Below are 23244 nucleotides of genomic sequence, written 5' to 3'. Positions count from 1 at the left end.
ATTACAAACAGCGGGAGAGGCGAAACTAAATAAAAGCTCGTATAAACAAAATGACATTTCTTGAAATGATTATCCGAGAGATATAATTAATTACTAAATATAGAAAACAGATATTATTAGATCTGGTGAGACAAAAAGAGATTGGTTACTTGATAAAATAATATCCATTTTTCAGTTACCATCAATTTATTGAGATAAATGACAAATTTTAGATTATTTCAAATCATAGATCGATCAACGAACACGTGATAAATAAAAATGACATTATGATTTATTTTATCATAATTATGTTAAAAAAAAACAGAAGTATAGTCGTGCAGTTATAATAAAGAACAGAAAACTCGAAAAGGTTATTATCTCACCGTACGTCGGCGTCGTCACAGTGGCTAAAACTTTATTGATAATTTTATAGTTATTTTCTGTAGTAGACGGAATTATGGAGGTAACTCATCCTAAATTTCCAAGCGTAAAAGGACATGTGTGATGCACAATACACAACTGGGAGTAGGAACCCTTTGTAGCGAAACATCTATTGTGAACGAATAACTTTCGTGGGTTCTTAGACATTATAATTCTCAGGAAAATGGAACGGTAGACGTTTTAGCGAAGAGTGCCGTCACGAGTACTCTACCGGTTTTCCCACAATCTGGATAAGTGACTGCAAAATCCTGGCATGCGACATGCTAAAACTATCTTCAGAGAGCTACCCAAGTACCGAGAGACAGTCTCATTTAAGGACGATAAGTGGATTTATCACAACCCACTGGAAAAGTACCTTAAGACAATGGGCATCACGAGAAGTACACTTTGGTGCACGTATTTTTCTACTTTAGTCCTCTCCAAGAGGACATCCTGGAAAGGAGCGTGGAAGAACAAATGTATATAGGACCCTTTATATTCCATTCAGAAATAGGCTTTCATAGGACTCGGGCACAACAGTTAAGTTGGTGAATGCCGTGGGATCTGTTGTCAGTACAATGTTGTACTTGGTTGTCTTCAATTAATTTATTTCATTTGATTTCTACATGTTTTTTTTCTGGTGGTAATTTTAAACCGGATTTTATTCTAATAAAAAGAATGATTTTTTAAACTATAAAACGTTATTTGAAGAAAACAAACAAAATATTTTTATTTTTTATTATTAGTTGTTAAATTAACACGTGAATCCACTGGGAGCGTAATTGCAAGAGTTGGGTTGAGATGCTCCCTGTAGATTGATACCAGACCAGTGCCAATTAGAGCATCCACCAGATCCACACAAGACATAAATGGCAGTAGAATAAGTTCCTGATAAAGTTCCATAAATATTTGTGAGCGTCAAATCTTTTATAACAATATTTCCTTTGGGATTTCCTGTAGAACCATCATTTGTGTAATCCTGTTGTATATTAATACCATAGGAAGATATTCCTAAAAATGATACACAATTATGGTTTATTAGTCTCCAGTTTAGTTAACTTTATAAGATTTATATGTGTATAACTAACAATTTGAATAATTATAACGATGCTTAAATGTATCTAAAGAGAAAAACTGTACCTGAAAGTTTGATATTGTTGTACGTTACGCTAGAAATTTCTCCTTTTTGATTTCCAGCGATAGTTTTGATATGAAGACCAAGTTTTGAATTTTGTACTACCGAATTCTTAAATGTGACATTGTGAACGGTGTTATCGGCATAATCTTGATATAGTCCAACGGCAATACTTAAACCATGGCTACCGGTACATTGCATATTTGAAATCATTAAATGCTGTCCTTGATTAATGCAGATACAATCGTCCTGGTTCCATACTACTGTATCCTTAATAGTTATTTTGTAAGAACGGGAAATATCAAAACCGTCGGTATTTGCTCCTCCTTGCTATAGAATAAAATGTTATACATTTAAAAAAGATATTCAAAACAGGGTTTTATGTATTTATGTTAAAAGCAGATCTAGACAATTATATATCATCAATATAAGGTGGAAACACAAAAGTACAGTCTAGTGGTGACGCTTCACGTGAAGAACGCCTTCAAGATTGCCAGATGGATACGTATTATATAGGCTCTACGGAAGATAAGTGTACCAGGATATATATGTCTAGAGAAATAATAATCAGCTATCTCGCACACAGAATCTTCAAATACGACAAATAGAACGGATCCAAAGAATATCAACTTCACGTTGGATACGGTCCTCGTAAAAATTCTCTCAGTCAGCTTGAAACCAGCAGAGCGCAAAACCGAGACAAGGTTGATTATCAGCCTGAGGTGGGAAAAAGTGAAGACGATAGAGCTGCAAGTAGGAGAGCAGGCGATCTTCTCTAAACCATCAATCAGTTTTAAAAACCAAACAGAGCTTGTTAATGACAAGGCCGTTGAAGTGAGGAACATCTTATTATAGTTAGAATTATCATTATTATAGAGTTGCCAGATTTCTAAAGAGCCATGCATAGGAGGAAATTACGCAGAAAATATCATTCAAATGCTTCCAATAACCGTTCCAAGAACGGCCCAGTTTAGCAAGCTGGATCAAACCGTTGTTATCAATGTACTCACAAATCGACATATTGACGCAGTAGACGTAACAGATAGTATAAATGTTAAATGTATGAGTTGAAAATATGGTTTTATCAAGTTTACACGGATCGGAGGCTTATCACCTTTAACCCACATGGTGATCCAGCCCCAACACATATTGAGCTCCGTACAGTCACCAAAATTGAAATTTACATAAATTAGAATTAAAAATAGGAATTGAGCGGAAGATATCTTTGCATGCAAATTATTGTCTCGCAACCCTGAACAAAAAGCGAATCAGAAGCAGAAATTGCATGAGGCGGTAAATATACAGCAAAGCATATTATCCGGCATTATATATAATGCCTAGTCATTTCAGGAAATGAATAAATATGGTTGACGAAGTATATAACATATCAACGTTATATGCGTTGCCTAGGCAATACATACGAGGATATATTGAAAAATTCTTAGCCTACTACAGAACCAGACAAAATTTCTCAAATTTACTTAATGATTTCTCATTTTTATTATGATACAGTATTTACTCACACTATCACCATCTTTGCAATCAATATTCCAGTTCTCGATAGTCATATCGTGAGAATCGGTGATACCAATGCAAGTGTGTGGACAATCTTTAATTTTGATTGACTTGAAAACAGAGTTCCCAGTTGCTTGAATTATCATTGTTTTCGGTTTCTTTTTGTTGCTGTGATCACCGTAACCATCCCACCAAAGAGATCCACGACCGTTGATTAAATGACCTTGGAACAAATTTTTCAACTTAACATATATACTAACATAATTACCATATTATTTTCGAAATGATTAGAAATATGAACAATATCGAATCCTTGAGAAGAAATTATGAAAATTTGACTATCGCAGTAGAATATATTTATCTTGATTTATCCTTATCATAAGCTAAAACAAGGAATTTAATTGAGATACTTCAAAGAAAGATAATTTAATATTTTAAAGAAATTTTATTTAACTAAATTGAAATTTCTGGAACCATATCAAACATATTGATGCGCGTTTTGAGAACCAAGTCATCTTCAGAGTACGAAGGTGAAATATTTTTAATTTACCTTGAGTCTTTGCCGGTAATCTCCAACAATCATATAGTCCCACGCCAGTTTCGATAACTTAGGTATCGTCTTCAGAGACTGAATACCTATGCCTTACATATGACAAATGAATGTTTCAATGAATTTAAAAACAATCTCAATATCATAATCAATGTCACCAAGAGCATAAAATGCCACCTGATATTGATCAAATGATCTCATTATATGAAACGGTCTCTTGGTCCCTTTGCTGTGGAAGCTTGGATTGTAATAATTTTCCTTTTGTGGATATTTCAGATAATGGTGTTCTCAAGCTAATCGAATTTACATTATAAAAATATTTTTTTTCCAGCTCTTATATTATTTGGAAGTTCTTTGAAATTTTTAATGTTAATTCTATTCATAAAGCAGAAATATCCAGATATTGTGTCGTCCAATAATTGGCTTTATTTAAATAAATTCCAATTCTAACGAGAAAATAAATAAATGAATAATAATATATGTCTGTTAAATGAATTAACAAAAACTAGAAAGTACATACATAAATTACGCGCTCAGGACAATTTTATTCCTTTTTACCGCTTTCTACTGATTTTTTCTCAAGACTTTCACCCTTATCCGACATTCGTTTCGTATCCACATAGATGTGGGCCCTTTGGGATTTCAACTAATTGGGTTGAGAACTTGTTATTATATTGTTTATCACGATTTTTTCCCCAAAAATTTTTCTTTCTTTAACTTATACTCCAACAATTATGAATCACCTTATCTACATTTTAGTTTAGATAAATATGTTTCTTACTTGAAGATCCTTGCACTGTAACCCCATCACCAATGATCCACATTAATGGTCCATCCCATTCAGTATATCCGAAAGTGATAACTCCGTTAAAGGTCAAAACTGTACCATACTGCAAAGCAAGTTTAAGAGTGGCACCTGCTGGTACTTCGAAACTGCCAACTGTGATTGTTTTACAGCTGCTAACCACACTATTAACATCATTGTAACTATTGATAGTACAACTAGCACCTACTGAAGCTGCAACAAAAGAATATTATTAAATAGTTAAAACTAGCTGACCCGGAGAACTTCGTACCGCCTAACAGTCGATTTTTTATATTTTCAGTTTCTTTAATATTTATTCTGCTAATAAGATGAAAAAAGAAAAAAGAAAAAGCAATTATATTTTGTTAAAAAAATAGTAAAACAGCTAAAATTCCTCTAATAGTCAATGAAAAATTACAATTTTACATTTTCAATTATTATATTCATTTTATTCTTACTTATTCTAAAATAAGTTTCATTTTTTTTGTTCTCTTTGATCACGATATTTTCTGTTTGATTTCCTAGCAGGTAAACAAACAGAGCAGATAGTTTTCCAACACGGGAACAGGCAATAAACAATTGATCATGCGAGAAACATGGTTTTTCTAAATGAATACCACAAACACTTAATTACTGCTCCTGGGATTTGCTTATTGTCACAGCGAAAGCTAGCTGTACTGTTTAAACTGTAGTTTAAAATCAAATGGTACATCACTCGGAATCATTGGGATGCGGGATATCAAAACATCTTCTCCTTTATACTTTCCTCTCAATATGATTGTTTCTATTATGTTATTCGGGAGTTTTTTACCACTAATCGTGTGCTGTTACAAAGTTGGTTAATAGGAGGCATGTCGTGTATAAATGAGACATAAACACACAACACTTTTTTAATTTTATAGATATTTGTGGCTCTTAGATTCAGTAATATTATAGATTCATATCAAAGTGACATTTTACCACAGACCATTCTTGTTTAACTAATGACGCCATCGAATAAATATTGACAAATGCTGAACATATTTATACCATATTAATGTCAACCCGCAACACCATTCGAAATAAAATACTAAGAAGGACTATGACATCTTGACCTGGGTATTTCGAAACTATCCACAACACATACGGCACAGAGGGAACCCGAATGTCGAAGCCTTGATAAATATCAAATCAAGACCGAAAGGTTGGCATTTTATAAAACTCTTGAACAGATTTATTTTGAGACTTTAACCCGCAACACCATTCGAAATAAAATACTAAGAAGGACTATGACATCTTCCCCTGGGTATTTCGAAGCTATCCACAACACATACGGCACAGAGGGAACCCGAATGTTGAAGCCTTGATAAAGATCAAATCAAGACCGAAAGGTTGGCATTTTAAAAAACTCTTGAACAGATTTATTTTGAGACTTCAACCCGCAACACCATTCGAAATAAAATACTGGGAAGGACTATGACATCTTCCCCTGGGTATTTCGAAGCTATCCACAACACATACGGCACAGAGGGAACCCGAATGTTGAAGCCTTGATAAAGATCAAATCAAGACCGAAAGGTTGGCATTTTAAAAAACTCTTGAACAGATTTATTTTGAGACTTCAACCCGCAACACCATTCGAAATAAAATACTGGGAAGGACTATGACATCTTCCCCTGGGTATTTCGAAACTATCCACAACACATACGGCACAGAGGGAACCCGAATGTTGAAGCCTCGATAAAGATCAAATAAAGATCCAAACTTTGGCATTTTGAAAAACTATTGGATAATTTTATTTTGAGACCTCAACCCGCAACATCGTTCGAAATAAAATACTAGGAAGGACTATGACATCTTCACCTGGGTATTTCGAAACTATCCACAACACATACGGCACAGAGGGAACCCGAATGTTGAAGCCTTGATAAAGATCAAATCAAGACCGAAAGGTTGGCATTTTAAAAAACTCTTGAACAGATTTATTTTGAGACTTCAACCCGCAACACCATTCGAAATAAAATACTGGGAAGGACTATGACATCTTCCCCTGGGTATTTCGAAACTATCCACAACACATACGGCACAGAGGGAACCCGAATGTTGAAGCCTCGATAAAGATCAAATAAAGATCCAAACTTTGGCATTTTGAAAAACTATTGGATAATTTTATTTTGAGACCTCAACCCGCAACATCGTTCGAAATAAAATACTAGGAAGGACTATGACATCTTCACCTGGGTATTTCGAAACTATCCACAACACATACGGCACAGTGGGAACCCGAATGTTGAAGCCTTGATAAAGATCAAATCAAGACCGAAAAGTTGGCATTTTAAAAAACTCTTGAACAGATTTATTTTGAGACTTTAACCCGCAACACCATTCGAAATAAAATACTGGGAAGGATTATGACATCTTCACCTGGGTATTTCGAAACTATCCACAACACATACGGCACAGAGGGAACCCGAATGTTGAAGCCTTGATAAAGATCAAATCAAGACCGAAACTTTGGCATTTTGAAAAACTATTGGATAATTTTATTTTGAGACCTCAACCCGCAACATCGTTCGAAATAAAATACTAGGAAGGACTATGACATCTTCACCTGGGTATTTCGAAACTATCCACAACACATACGGCACAGTGGGAACCCGAATGTTGAAGCCTTGAAGATCAAATCAAGACCGAAACTTTGGCATTTTGAAAAACTATTGGATAATTTTATTTTGAGACCTCAACCCGCAACATCGTTCGAAATAAAATACTAGGAAGGACTATGACATCTTCACCTGGGTATTTCGAAACTATCCACAACACATACGGCACAGAGGGAACCCGAATGGTGAAGCCTCGATAAAGATCAAATAAAGATCCAAACTTTGGCATTTTGAAAAACTCTTGGACATTTTTTTTCCAAACAAATTAACATAAAATAACGACTCAAAGATATTATAATGGAAAACGAGAAAATGTAAGAACTTAATTCATTAAAAAAGCAAGAATGCAGATGAATTAGAAATAGACAATTGCCACATTTACATTTTTTGATTATAAAAACAGTTAAATACTTCATATTTTCTTTCACCAAAATACTTAAATTATCAAATCAAACTAAATCCCACGATATATAGTTATACGCTTGGAAAGAATTCCACAGACGACACAGTTCAGATCAGATAAGATCAGAAATTATACCATAACATGATATACCCCATTAAGTTTCGAGAGGAATTATTTAAAAAGACAAATATTTGACAATCAAACAGCTACAAAGCGATCAACTAAATGAACTTCACAAATGTAAATGTAAAGGTAAATAATATTCTCCTAATCTAATTGTCAGTACCCAGGAGCATATTGAAGAACGAATAATCTAGACAAAAATAGACCAAGATCACTATTTCTATTTACCATTGATGATCACATATAAGCAGAACTAATTGGAAGATACACAAGCACAAACATTACTAAGGGTACGGTGGCGGCAAGTAGGGTGGTTGTAGACGAAGCAAGCGGTAGCTTCCAAATCTCTATCAGTCACAATGGAGTCTTTGTCTGACGATGAAGTATTTGAGTTAGATAATGGTGCTTTAATATTTCTGTTGTCTAGATAGTGAAACGATATGTGAAGAGTGGATAAATGAGTATTTACCGACAGAGATAAAGACGGTAAATAAGCGAGGATCTTCAGTGATATGTTGTCACAATCCGTAAAGTTTAACGAATATTTTGAGGTGTTACAGAATTATTCTTGAACTTTCAATAGCGGACTATCTGATAAATTTGCTACTTGAAGAAGAAAATTGAAATACAAGATTGTATTCAATGTTTCAACTAATTATCTATTGAGAAGTGAGTTGGATAAATGAAAAATTTGTAATCACTTACTTTCATTGGAAACGTATGAAGCAGCACTTAGTGACAGTGTTGCCAAAGTACACAATAATAATTTCATTTTTTATTATGTAGGTAAAACAATATTATGTCGATGATCAAAGTATTTTGTTTATATACATTACTTGTTATCAGTTATCAATATTCAGTAAACTCTGAAGTATTTATCGATATAAGTCGGTTGCTTTCATATCTCATAAACAGATTAATGAGAACTTTAGAATCTCAAGAGATTAAGAGTATTACGAAGATAATATAAAATATGAATAAAATTTCAGATAATATTCAACTGAATCAACAATAAATAGGAATGCAAAATGATTAAAAACAAAGTTGTTCAGATATAAAAGGCATATTTGTTTCTAAAAGACAAGTTTAGTGTAAACGAATAAATTCAATCGGGGTTTAGAAGAAATTTTCTTCATAAAAAATGTTTTATAAGAAACTTTCGACACCATCAGTTGTCCCCATACACACGACTCATTCTCCGATGTATTTCATAAGCCCTATGGCCTTCAGCTATTCACACGTGACAGGAGCATCAATAATGGCGGAGATGTTCACGTGGATTTAGCACAACGCCAACTGACGCCTGAATGTCAACAATGGCGGATTGTGTGGTGTGAGAGCTTCGCAGTCATCGACAGCGCATGCCCACTTTCTTCTGCACGCGTAGCGTCTACACGAAGCGATCGGAGGTTGAAAAAAAATCGGACCTCGTAAGTCACTTTTTACCTCACATCCCAGGTGGAAAACAACAGGTGTTTTGTCTTCCGGAATGTTTAAGAAGTGGAAACAACATTTTTTTTAGTATAGTAAATTTTACAGTAAAAACAGGTTTTTCTCTTCTTTAAAATAAAATATCCATTTCAATTTTATAAAATACCTATATAAGTTGATTCCAATTGATAGCGTCCACTTGAAGTATCCAAATGCTTCTTTGTCGCTTATGAGCACCAACTATTTGGCTAGATTAACAAAAAAAAATATTTTTATACTGTTCGCTCTACTAGTATACGAACACTGTTTATCAGATGCTTCGATAACCAAGTTATCATCTTCAGAGATAGAAGGTAAAGAGTAAACAATGTCCAATCATTTATTTTTATGGAAACACGCCTTGAACCATGTTACCGTCATTGGTAAGAAAACACTCATTGAGCAAAAGTGTTCATTTACACTACATGTGCTTGGCTCTTGTTATTTTTCATATGATCTTACCTTTCATCTTCACCTGGTTATCTGCAAAAAAAGCATTTTCAATATAGTTAGAATCATAAGGTTTGATTCTTTAAAATCTGTTCTTGATATACTCAGACTTTTTTCCACTGTTTCCTTGAGTTAACGAGATTTTCGTATCTCAATGCTTTTGAAATATAGATTACTGAATCTTTCGTATCAATTTTCATCTGAATTCATTCAAATACACTTTCGAAAACCCGATCTAATATATTCAGCTGCATTAGGTTTGATGGATTCTAACACTAATTTGAGGAGATGAATAAGTGTGGTTTTTAGGATTCTCTTCAGCGCCTTCAGCAGCTTTTCCTCCTAAATGGGCGAAATAAAACACATCTAAAAGTTCAGTGATATGTCTGGAATTGGCTAGTGGAAAGATAAACTTTAGCATGTCCTTGTTGTTTAGAATTTTTTCAAAACTCAAAATTTCTTGCATCTCGAAATGAACCGGTTGTTTACCACCAAAAATAATTCATGGCTGCAGTAAGATGGTGCGCCTCTGCATCATGCTACTTTGGTTTGTAACAACGTCTTTCTAAATAATTCGATGGATAGGTTGAAGAGGAACAATAGAATGGCCGCCTAGGGCACCTAATTTGACTCTTTTTAATTTCTTCTTAAGAGGATACTTAAAAAGTAACGTGTACCAAAATAAATCACAAAATACCATTGAAGTCAAAGAAAGGATGCGTACCGAGGTTGCGCAAATAACTCCGTGAGTTATAGAGTCTTTTTCATTGTATTTTAACCGGAGGTAAACAATTTAAGCACTCAATTTAGGTTTCATCATATTTAATGAATGTTGTATTGTAACGATAAAAATTTATTATTTTTCTAAACAAATACAAAAAACAATTATTTAGACATATGTATATGGCTGAACAGGTATTCAAAAGACCTTCCGAATAATATATTACAACCCTCACATTTCAGCAATGCCGACATCACGTACACATAGAAGACGTAAAAAATATCTTTGTATTTTTTCATGACAAAGGTTATCTGTTATTGAGAAAAATAGGATAGTGGAAATCGGAGCTAGTTAAAACTATCCCGTTGACTTGTGTCAATATTATTTTCAAACCGCACATAATTTATCTCTCACCCACAGGGTGTTTCAAAAAAAGTTGATTCTTTCCTTACGATAGATAGAAAACTGAAAAATATTTGGGGTTTGCTCAGTAAAAAATTTTCGTAACGCCATCCGTACTCAAGATAAAAGGCGTTGAAGAAAAAAAATATACACATTTTTTACGATTTTGCCGCAACTAACGGCAACATTGTATATGAAATTTTATTCGAATATGTTTTGGAAGCTGATACATGCAATGAATTTGTTTTTATCTCTGACTCTCATAGAAGGCGCTAGCTACACGGTTCGTACCAAGTAGTAATGAACATAACTTTTTCAATATTAGATTTATTAAGCAAAATTTCAAATGAATTTAAATATCATTGAATTTTACATCAAAAAGGTACTCTTGATAAAATTCGATACTGTGTACAGTTTTCCGAATATTTTGATTTGAAGATTATGAAATAATAACATGCTGGTATAAAGTATTGATAAAATTATCAATTATTTTTAATTAGTAAGCATTATGTGAATTTTTTGTGTAAATGAGACCCCATCGATAAAAAGGATACATTCAAAAAATTTAGCACTGAGGGCTTCCGTTTATTGTAACGTGTCACAAAAATCCAGTCTAATCAAAATAGGATTTTGTTTTTTATTGTTAAATAAGTACGGGCACTGAGCTATTAGAGGCCTTAGTATGAACCAAACAACAATTCGATAATTATGTATTGCGGTTCTGGGACTCAAACTGTTATTTGTTTCATATTAAGACCCCTCAACAGCTGAGTACCATAATTATTTTAGTTTGAATTTTACATTGCAATAGCATTTTCTCTAACTGTCATTCATTGATAGTTATAACGTTGAGTCAATAATAATTACATTTCTGAAACCTTGTTATTCGTTAAATTATATATTGTCATACAAAATGGACTCAAATTTTGAATAAACTGAAATGTTATTAACCTTAGGCGATTGTTTAGAAAGTGCAGCTTTTACGCGTTATACAGAAAAGTTTCGTCGAAGAAACTGACCTAGTAAAAATACATTTAGTTCCATTGGAAGACGTTGTCGAGAAACTGGGAATGTGAGACCTAAGAAAAATAAATTTTGTTCTGCCAAAAACAACAAGAACCGTTAACTCTCTGACATTGCTTAATACAGCTGGATTTAATTGTCGACATTCATTTTCTATCCTCTCTCGTAAATCATCCAGAGATTCTGGTTGGGTAGCATAAACTTTTGTTTTTAAATACCCCAATAAAAGAAAGCCTAGGGGTGTTAAATCCGGTAACCTAGGTGGCCACTCCAACATCTGCCTCCTTCTACCTATCCAACGAGCGGGGAATGTTTCGTTTAAAAATTGTCGGACAGGCATAGCATAGTGTGGGGGAGCTCCGTCTTGTTGAAATACCAGTAAATCTTCGGAAAGGTTATCATCATTTTCTATTATTGTTGTAATACGTGGGTCAATCCCTTCCCTGAGTAACTCAAGATATGATTCACCATTTAAATTTCCGTTGATGAAGAAAGGTCCGACAATGTGGTCGCCTAGGATACCACACCAAACGTTTAACTTTTGGGGATGTTGTGTATGGAATTCACGCATAATATGTGGATCACTTTCAGTCCAATATCTACAATTATGCCAACTTACTAAGTCATTTAATGACCATGAGCATTCATCAGAAAAGCAAATATTGTTTAACAATTGTGGATTGTTATTGATAATTTGCGTCATTGATTCGCAAAACTCTAGACGACGATCACAATCATCTTCATTCAACTCGTGCACCAACTTAACTTTGTATGGGTGGTACTTGAATTTATGTAGAACTCGGAAAACTGTAGAAGATGAAACACCGATCGCTCTACTTATTGTTGACAACGATTGGGGTTGTTGAGCCTCTAAGCTGACTTGCCCTAAAATTGCCACTTGGATTGCTTCGTTATTTACGAGTCCCTCTCGCTTATCCACTTTATTGCAAACAGACCCTGTTGTGGTAAATTTCTCCATCAGTTGAATTATATACTTATGAGTTGCATGTCTTCCGTCATGTAATTCGTTAAATATTCTAGCAGCAGCTCTTGCACAATTATTATTTTGGTAGTATAAACCTACAATTTCAATTCTTTCTTGCAAACAGTAAACCATTTCAGAGAAACAAAATAAATAATGTATCAAATTACACAATCAATAGTGACTACAAATTCTAGTTGACAATGTCAAACTTTAATAAAAAGTAGAGTTTTTTGTTGTTTGGATTTTTTAAGTAGAATAAATAGCACAGTTAAAAAGATTAAAGAGTTTGAACTGTTGTACAACCCATTTTAGTACAGGCAAATAAGGTGAAAGTAAATAATAAGTAAAATTTGTGCTCTTAAAAGAAAAATTGTTTATCTCATAAACTAACCACTTTAACCTACAAGTATTATACATTTTTGAAATCAGCTCAAAGAGGAGTATCCAAATTTTACATAAAAAATATGAAAAGTAATTTAAAAAAATAAAGGGGATGCTGCTAGGGGTGAGGGGGTGGCTTTTCCAGTAAGTTTAAATAAGCCATAATGCTTGCCCCTTCCAACATAAATTGACGTGTTTTTGGATTTTTTCTAAATACCAGTATTACAAAAGTTATTAAAGGTGGATACTTTTATCTGAAATATATATATATATATATATATATATATATATATATATATATATATATATATATTGATTTAACGCTAAACACCTTGTATACAGAGTTTCCTACTCTCAAGAAGACAATCCTGAAATACTATGGAACAGGAGACCAAACATATTCTGCTTTTTTATCACTAACTATATTCTCCGAAACTAAAATCAGTGTAATAAGAATAATTTGAGGGCTTATTTACTGAAAAGTGCCTTTTACTCTGTAAACGGCTTCTATTCTAATAATAATAATAATATTCTGCGTCACTGGGGTTTTCCTCTGCATATTCAAATTTAATTGTCTTTGTATCTTTATTTAGTTGTTTTTGTTTGTTTTTCAGTTTTGACAAGCTTTTGTCTACAAATTGTAACAATTTTTTGACAACAAAGCATTTCTCTCTCTTAACAAAAATTGCTTCCTATTTTGTTCTTTCCGTCGCTTCATATTTAGCCTGCCTCCATTAATCAGTTTGTCTTGTCCACTGCTGGACATAAGACTCATTTAACTTAGACCATTTTTTCGGTCTTGAGTATCTTGGATCCAGTCCAGATATTCTCTTCAAATCGTCTGTGGTAGTTCCCTGTTTATGTATGCTTTATTGCTGAGACGCCATTTTATTTTGTTTGCTATTCACATATTTCATTTCCTTCAGTGTCTTCCCTTACTTTAGTTTCTCATATTCCTTTAATTGCTCTCTCATCCTTATTCTTACTGTGTCCAAACGATGCCAACTGTTGCTGTTAAATTTTTTGCACTTCACTTACTAAGTTTGATTTACCTTCACATCCACTGTTTTTCTCAGTATCTTCATTTCATACATTGTTATCTTCTGATTCAAAATGTTGGTAGTAGTACTGACTTTTAGTTTTGTGCGTTTTGTTATCTCTTTTTGTTGAAAAATATTCTGTTCAGTCTTCAGTATTGTCCACCCTACTGGATACACTTTTGTCAACACAAATTTCAGTATTCAACGCAAAAGCAAACGAAAAGGAACTCTCTTGTTGCCTGGAAGGGTCAATATCAATACTGTCTTTATTAGTGATTCTAGGTGTAATCTAGAAACTTTAAATAGCTCACTGGCAACACAATGTAAAAATGAGATGATTTTCAATATAAAAAAACTGATTTTTCACGAATCTAGAAAAAATATATCTTAATTTGAAAAAAGCTCGTGTTGGTGAAGATTAGATAACGATTACAGAATTGATATTATCAATATACCTTTAGTGCCACTTCAGTATGTTACTGGCGATTGCTAGAATTAAATGATAAATGGCCTATTCGAAATCCACATTAGAATTCGATGAGACATAATTAAATTTATTTTGATGATTAGATCGAAGATATGAACTATTTGTATTTTTAATTGCTATAGTCTATTTTCATGATACGATCATTTTAAATATTATTACAGAATAATCTATATATTTCCTAAAACTTACATAAATGTACCTGAGCTAATACATGTTTTCAGGCTACTACTACAACTATAAGTTGTACAGAACAATAGGAAAAGGTTTGAAATTGTCCTGTATATTGAAAATTACATAACCGTTTCATAAGATCTAGAAGGACTTATTTGCCAATAAAAGTTAAGAATATTTTTTATTTTTATCCATATACTAAGGAGGTCCAAGATGTTTATTCTTAACGGTTTAGTTAAGTTCCAACTTGCAAGGTGCTGTGTGCAATTTATTGTGACTTCAAGTGTTTTTTTGGAAAATTTGGATGGGCCGCATAAACGCGAAAATATCGGTTGGGAAATCTACGATTCACAGAACTATTAAAGAAAACCAAAATTAGGAAAATTTCAAAACTAACATGTTTGCGCTTTAAAAATCATTCCAGAAAGTCTGTTTTGATAAAATGAAACGATATTATAGCATTGGAGAAGAAACTTCCTATTAGCTATAAAAAAATGAGGCACCAAAGAAGAAATATTTTTTATTTAGATGAAACATGGGTCAAGATATATACCAAATAAATTTTGACAAGATGAAACTGTTACAAATTAAAGACAGATTTTTTCAATTAATTCATATACTGGTTTAAATCCAACAACAGAAAAAGGGTGCAGAGCGATAATACTACACTTAGGCAGTTCAAACGGTTTTATTGACTTTTGAATCTACTCGTTCCGGTGACTACATTCATGAAGACATAATTGCTGATATTTTTAAAAAATGGTTCGCAAAAATGATAGATCTTCTTCCTCAGAACTGTATAATAATAATAATGGATAATGCAAGTTATCACTTGAAAAATTGCTTACATCCGAGTAGTTAAATGATTTACAGAGCTTACAGAATTCAAAGAATATTGAGTTCCATCCCAAAAAGAACAGTATTCTTTGAGTTCCCTTCATTTAAAAAAATTGAAATTGGTGAAATTTCAGAAAATCTAGGTGGTTAGAACCCCACCCCAACATTGCGAACTAAACCTGATTACAAAAGTGGAAAACTGTCGAAGAGTTTCAAGAAAAAATAATTCTTTTATAAAGAGAGTTGTTGTTTGGGAGCTGTAAGTGATATCAAGCCTGAAAACTAGAAAATGGCAATAAATCATATTATTAAAGATAAAAGACAAAATATGGAAATTGAACAATATTATGGTTAAAACGATCGAACAAGGTAAATATTGCGTGAACAGTTCATCTTCTTATTCCATTTATTATTTAGATTTTAAAGGCACAGCCATTGAAATTATTTTTTATGAACCTGAGGTAATAATATTCTAATCAGACAACTATCTATGTGAAATTTGAATTTTGAAATTGGTAGGCTGTTATACTTATAGCGACAATTGCGTTGCTAAGGAAACTTTCAAAGTAATCCAATAGCTCTGAATTGATTTGAAAATTTTGAGCTCAGTAGTTATTTAGAAGTTATTTTCAATATTATAAAGTAAAAAATGTATGATCCCGAGTTTTATTTGACTCCACCGGAATTAGTAGAAGTAGCCAAAGTAGCGTCACAAAAATTATTGCCAGCTGAATCCGGAAAATTTACGAAGCTGCTTATGGAATGGAAGTTGAAAAAAAAAACATGCAGTTCATTGTTGGAAACGGTCTTATTTGCTTATTTTAGAAATGTTATAAAAACAAAAACCATCAACAGTGTGGTTAAATTGTTCATGAATTTTATTTACTGGTCTAGGCTGTTCTTGTATTCAGGATTCGAGAAACTTGTGGAAATTTTGAAATCGGCCAGGTGACATTAGATGATATTGAAGATTCAGGAGCGTTATTACTTGTGAAACTTGAGGAAACAAAGAATGATGTAAACGGGAGATTTGTAATTACTAAAAAATTTTACCGAATATACATAGGCAATGTTTCAATCAGAATATAGATGGAGATCAGTTCGATGAGGTTTCCGAAACAGTGACTAATTCTATTCAACTTGAAAATGCTTACTCATTCACTGATCATTTATTTTGAAGATCGTCTGCTACACATTTAGTTGAATCTGGGGGAGGCTTGATGATGCTAAAGAAACAACGGTTGGAAGTCATGAACGGTCGCTAAAAGGTATGTTGATGAATCGGTAGCACATAGTACAGAAATAGATAATAAAGTGTTTAGAACGTGTGGTAGTGCTGAAATAACCTGACATACAACGGGAGTTGTGATGTCACGAAGAAAAAAATTCGGCTGCTGTGCCGAATAGTTTAAGGAACATGTCATTCATGCTATTTATATTTAATAATTGTACTTTTGTTATAGTGTAACTTTATGGTGTAATAAAATTGAATATCTACCTTTGCTTTCGTGTTTATACAATATCCAAGAAAAAATAACTTACATTGTTACCGGTCACTGAAATTACAAACCCTTATACCTATAAATCCAGTAAGGTTTATTAGGTAAATATTTAAGTTAATTCATTGTATTTATACAAATGTTATTTTATACGAAAATAAGTCTATAGATAGCGAATGCATCATCATTTTATTACTCGATCATCCATAAAAACAGACTATAGAATAATAAATCTGAGAAAATAAGAATAAATTCGATTCAAAAACAACTAATATTAATAATTTATTTATTTTTAACAGTATTTGTGACTGATGCCATTGCAAACAGCCCAAACACACATATTTGGAACAAACCATATTTTGTTTGCGTTTATTCTTATTACAATTATAGCTTCATACACGTAGATTTGAATAATGCTAACTTTACACGAGTAAAGACCGAAACTCTTCATTTGTCATGTTTTTATTCAAAAATACACTCAATTTTATCCTAAAAACCCGAAGCCGAGCCTCACCCGTAACTTGAAACTGAATTTTTTTCACTAATCATTTCAGTTCAAACTATATCATGATAATTTCAGACAAGTTACAAAATAATGTAATGTAATTCAGTATATATTCGAATTGATAGCATTCTAAATGAAAAATTTCAATAGATGCTTTAGACACGAAGTCTATCTTACATGATATTAACAATTTTCATTTTTTTCAGGTGCCTAACCATCATAAACGCTTGATTTTAATTGAATTTCCAATTAATATCAATCATTAGCGATGGCGCGACCATTTTCTTCGTTCTCGTGCAACGGCATTCATATTAAGTGGTTTGCAAATAACGAGTGAGGTTTAGCTTTCACGCAATCGATGTGTTCTTAATTTTTTTTGTTTTTCGTGCGTATATGTTAATAAAATTCCATGTGCTACCGTAACTATGTTGTCTACCAGTATATTGTGTATCAAAAAGAAAAAGAAGAAGACCTACAGCTTATCAACGGACACGAAAATCGCGTTAAGGCCTCACCTGCTAGAAAACGAGTTAAGGTGAGTTTTTATATAATTTCTAAACTCACAGTAATGTCGATTTTTGCACGCATATATTGTATATTTCTGTGTATAGTATCAACTTCTCCTAATCTATAGTCTCTCGTACGATTATGTTTGAACCCAAAATAATTCTTAAGTGATAACGACACAACTGCCACTATTTTTTTTATTTGATGAAATGACTCTTTTATGTCATGATAACTTAAGTAGTTAAGCTTCAAAGCTAGTTGTGCTTTCAGAAAAATCCTCGAAAATTCATTTTTCTACGACCGTGCATTTTAACCCACTTTCCCGCACGCATTTTAGTTTTGAAAGTGTCACTTTCCCGCACTAGTTTTGAAAGTAAAATTATGCACATTTTGACCATATTAGATAGTTTGTCACTTTTGAGATTATAACTATTGTTACTACAGGTAAATAAATATTTACTAAATAGTCTATCAAACAAAATTTAAACCGTTTCTAGCGTATTGTAGCATTTTTAATTTTTTGAAAATATAAAATAATACAGATATTTTTTATATAACCATGTAATTGTTACTAAAACGTCAAAGTTGTTCAAAACGTCTTGGAAGTGACCGAATAAGTGCAATCTTCTTCTAAATTAAACCACATTGAACCGAATCCGATACAATAATATTAATTCATCATCAACCGAGGAAGAACTTCCCGAAGCCATTTTGAAGGCTGCAAATGAAACTAATTCCGAGCTGTTACCTGCCAACTGACTTAAAACCGTTGCCGTCACCGTCATCGTCATCTTTATGCGACCTGCAACCGATGCCAACCATCCTCATCGACGTCATCTACCCTCCAGTTGAAACCAAATAACTACACTGGATCGGCAATTCTTACGCTCCGCGTCGTTCGGGACAACTGCAGTCGCGTGCGGGAAAGTATCACTTTCCGCACTTGTTAGGAAAATAACTATTCTAGACGACGCCATCTGAAAATTGTTCGTTTTGTATTCATTTACATACCGAAAGTTGCGTTTTGAGTGTTCCATGTAGTGAAAGTTACAGTTCCGTACTGCAAAACACTTTCGGGACGCTCTACCACTTCAATGTTGACAGTTGACAGTTTCACTTCGATGATTTTGTATAACCTTGAATTTTTAATTTTCTGAAATTATTTATTTTATCCGAAGTTTTGTCTAAATGAATGAATAACAATGAATTATGATGAAAAATAAAACATGAGCGATAAAGAGTTACTCGAATCCACGCCACCTGATCTCACAGAAGAAAGCAATGCGGCCGGTCTTAATTCGTTGCCGGATAAATCTCGTGCAAGGTACGAAAAACAGTACGAGCTCTTTATGAAGTGGTGTCACCAGAAAAAATTATGAAAAAAATGTTTATAATTCTCGATTATTTATTGTCTTTCCTCTTTATCTTCAATACGGATGTCGTGACCAAAATTTTTTTCTGAGCAAACCCCAAATATATATATATATATATATAAATTATTCTTTTTTCAATTAAAATAAGCTTAAACTTAACAACATTATGTCTATATAAAAATTTACATACAATTTTGAATAATAAGCATAAAAATTTCTGATGTCCTTCTCATATAACTATATATTAAAATTATGAAAAAATATCATAAAAGTAATTTATTACATTAGTTAATGACTAAAAACCTCTAAAAACGCGTAAAAAGTATTTTTCAAACTTTATTATTTATTAAATAATAAAACAAATAACTTTTCATGATAATTTTCATCATAATTTCAATGATGGAAGGTCTATAAATTATTTTTTGAAATTTTTATGTATGTAGATTCCAATACATACAAAACACTTAGAAAAATTTTCTAATTAACAATTGTAGAACTTATTAAAAAAATAATTAAACAGAGGTCTGAAGGTCCTTCTCCATCGACCACTCGGTTCATAATAAATCGTTTTAATTGTAAAAACAGCTTCCAGAGACTTACACAAATATAAACCACAAATCTTTCATAAAACTACAAGTTTATTATAAAGTTTCTTGATACTTAATACTCCTGCGTTCGTCTGAACTGGTTCAAGGCAAAAACGATCTATAACAATCAGATCACGATCGTATTAAATAAAAACTGAACCGAAAGCGACGTGAATATCGAAAATAAAAACTTGCATTCCCAACAAGGTGAGAGTTGAACAGCTATGTCTTACGCAAAATAAAAGCCAGCAGTTCGTGCAACAAGTACATAATGATGTTTTAGAAGCGAAGGTATTTTTATAAGCCGATAAATGAACATAAAGGAGGTGCTCAAAATTGTTGTAAGCACGATTATCTCCAATAAACTTTATGTATTTTCTAGTGAAACTGACCTATATTAGCTGATAATTGAGATTAATGGAGGGAATAAACGATTAGATGATAAAAATATGTTTTCGTGATAAAGCTAAATACTATTTCAATGAATGAGAAAATATGTATCTAGTTTCTTGTGTATATCGACTCAAAGTATACCAATTCCGAATATTTTTTATACCTGTAATCAAATTTTCAAATGGCATCATGTGTTTCAAAGGATTTTTAACCAAATTCACAACACAGGAAATTTCGCAATAAAATGAATCCTCTTTCATCCCACTGCCCAAAAAGAATAACGAAACAAGATGCGAAGATCACAGTTTAATAAGCTTGATAAATCATACTCTGAAAATATTTCTGAAAATTATTCACTACAGAATTTCCATAAAACGCGAGTCTAGGTTTGAGAGATGCACAAGTACTGGTTTAGAACTTCTACGACCAGAGGAAAGATGTAGTTATGAGGCGACAAAAAAGATATACGCTGTATTGAAAACTTGTATTGGAACCAATCAGCTGCAGTTAGAGTTGAAAACGAACTTTCAAATGTCCAGAAAACCTATAGATAAGTAAGGCGGAGACTTCTATTTAACCTTTATTCGGAAAACATCTTTCAAAAAGCCCTCGAGGATCAACAATTAGGTATCAAAATAAATGGAACATGGATCAATAATATACGATATACCGATGAATAAGTCCTGATAACAGATAACATGAATGATCTCTAAAGGCTCCTATCAATAGTTGGAATACACAGGCGGCTTATGGGAATAGACAAAATTCCTAATAATTGCCCGCAAGAGATTGAACGGGTAACAAAGTTTAGCTAGCTGAGAACTTGGTTATGTGAAGAATGGTCATCAGATGCAGAGATCAAATGCCGGATAGGAGAAGCAAAGAACTCATTCATGAAAGTCAAAAACGTGTTTACGAACCCTTTGGCCTCAACCTCAGAATCAGATTAGATGCTATTGTACAGCATGGAAAGTTGGACACTGGAAGTTGATACCATGAACAGATTGGAGGCATTTGAAATGTGAATCTGCCAAAAAACCAACGATAAATTTCTAGTAGAATAAAAAGATAAAACAAATTTCTGGGCAGTATGAAACATAGGAAAACCTGGGACAGGGATAAGAACCACCAGAGAGGAAATAAACGGTCAAAAGGGACCGCAAACATCCATTAATGGGTATGAGAAGGAGAATAAGAATTCAATGACGTGTAAATGTTGTCTAGGTCTACGAAGCTATATTATTCAGTCTTAAGTAGTGTGAAGAAGTATCCACGGTATTCAAGTTTTGCTGCCACGTTACTCTCGTTTTACTTTTAAAGTCAGATTTTAAGTCCTTGTCGGTAATGTTATAAGTTTAAATACTTTTGGCTGTTGATATTACAGTAACTGTAATGTTTTGGGTTGTGAGAGATTGCTACAAGTCATGTAGAGATAGGACAATCAGTAAATGTATTGCTACGAACTCGTCCATGATATGCGCCGTGAAACTGGTCGTGTCCGATTATAATGGAATTATAATGGTTTTTTTTAAAAACAGCGGCGAGTTGTTTATGTTATTTTTTTAGAACTAATTTCTAGGAATTCATTTTTATTACCTTTCAGAAATTCTATAAATGTCCATTGGGATATATATTCGAGCTTGTTTAGCAGCGAGAGTTAGTTTATAATTAAAAGTCATAATAAACGGACCGAAATAGAAAAGCAAACGGGGATTTAAATCAATTGAATAATTTAGTTAAGTATCAGTGAATAATTAATTATTGTAGAAGTTAGTTAAGTCTAGTAAAGTGTTTAAATAAATTAAGTGAATACAAGACAGTTTTTATAAATTCACCCCACCGATAGAAATAGTATGAGTAAATAAACAAAACATTACAATATTTTGAATAGATTAGATTGAAACAAGTCACTCAGTACATATTTAAACGAGTTTATAAGGGGTGACGTGTAAATTGCTAAGCGGTTGGCATATGTAAACACTGCAGGCTGGTGAGATGAGGGATGGTTGAAATTTGTAGCGTTGTAACTACTTCTATTTCATTCTTAGAAGCATCCGTATATAAAATTAAATCGTAGTTATTATTTCATTTTCAATTACTTTTTTTAGTGTTGAGTGTTTATCGTATCTCGTATTGACGGATGTATTGAATTTAGGAAGGTCGATAGTCCAAGGTAGAGTAGAGGAAATAGAAACACTAATTGTTTGTGAGAGGTACATGCTGTAGAGGTGTTGTGAAATGGTCGCTGGATGGTATGATTTACAGGTTTAGATTAAATGATACAGAGGCAGCACAAAAAAGGAGTTACTGCTGTCTAATGTAAAGTGTGATCTCATTAGCTTCACCGCGGTCTATAGGGCTAGATCGGGAAAGAGCTAAACAGAGACTTCGAGGTGTATTATGCAGCAAGTTTAAGAGGTTGAGGTCTAATTTTAACGTCGAGATATGTACGTGACAACCATGATTAGATTTTGAGTAAATTAGTACTCTATATATTTTGAGAAGAGAATTTTCATCAGATTCTTAGTGGTAATGTGAGAGGATTTTAATAATTTTTAATAGTTTGCAGCATGTGGTTTTGGTTTCTAGAATACGATGTTTCCAAGTAAGTCGAGAGGCCTAAAATTGTACAGAGATTGAGACGGGAAGACAAACGTTGTTAATAGGGGATATTTTCAAATTACATCTACAATTATAATTAAATACAAACTCTATTACTAATCCGATGCTTTATACCTACCGTAGACATATTAATAAAAATGAGCATTAAATAGAAATCACTTGAAATGAATACGTGCTGAAAACGAATATATTTGAGGTGTGTACATATTAAATAAACAA

General features: G+C 32.9%; 1 protein-coding gene across 1 annotated transcript; it reads right to left on the bottom strand.

Moving 5' to 3' along the window:
* Positions 1-1122: 1122 nt before the first annotated feature.
* LOC130444013 (polygalacturonase-like) lies at positions 1123-8457 on the bottom strand. Its single transcript, XM_056778972.1, has 5 exons — positions 8278-8457; positions 4381-4617; positions 3058-3272; positions 1540-1864; positions 1123-1410 (listed from the first exon to the last, which is right to left on the bottom strand). Exons 1-5 carry the CDS (start codon positions 8342-8344, stop codon positions 1154-1156), a joined length of 1101 nt encoding a protein of 366 aa, XP_056634950.1. The 5' UTR covers positions 8345-8457; the 3' UTR covers positions 1123-1153.
* Between the last annotated feature and the right edge of the window lie 14787 nt (positions 8458-23244).

The sequence above is a fragment of the Diorhabda sublineata genome, chromosome 1 (assembly GCF_026230105.1).
Source record: "Diorhabda sublineata isolate icDioSubl1.1 chromosome 1, icDioSubl1.1, whole genome shotgun sequence".
Classification (NCBI taxonomy): domain Eukaryota; kingdom Metazoa; phylum Arthropoda; class Insecta; order Coleoptera; family Chrysomelidae; genus Diorhabda; species Diorhabda sublineata.
The sequence above is the reverse complement of the archived record's forward strand: the minus strand, read 5'-3'. Positions and strand labels throughout refer to the sequence as shown.

What these genes read in the sequence shown, in the direction of transcription:
- LOC130444013 (XM_056778972.1), bottom strand. Translation starts at nt 8,344, where the DNA reads ATGAAATTATTATTGTGTACTTTGGCAACACTGTCACTAAGTGCTGCT. An exon ending in TTCATACGTTTCCAATGAAA is followed by an intron (nt 4,618 to 8,277) that starts GTAAGTGATTAC and finishes CTTTTGTTGCAG; the next exon opens with CTTCAGTAGGTGCTAGTTGT. An exon ending in ATTGCAAAGATGGTGATAGT is followed by an intron (nt 1,865 to 3,057) that starts GTGAGTAAATAC and finishes TTTATTCTATAG; the next exon opens with CAAGGAGGAGCAAATACCGA.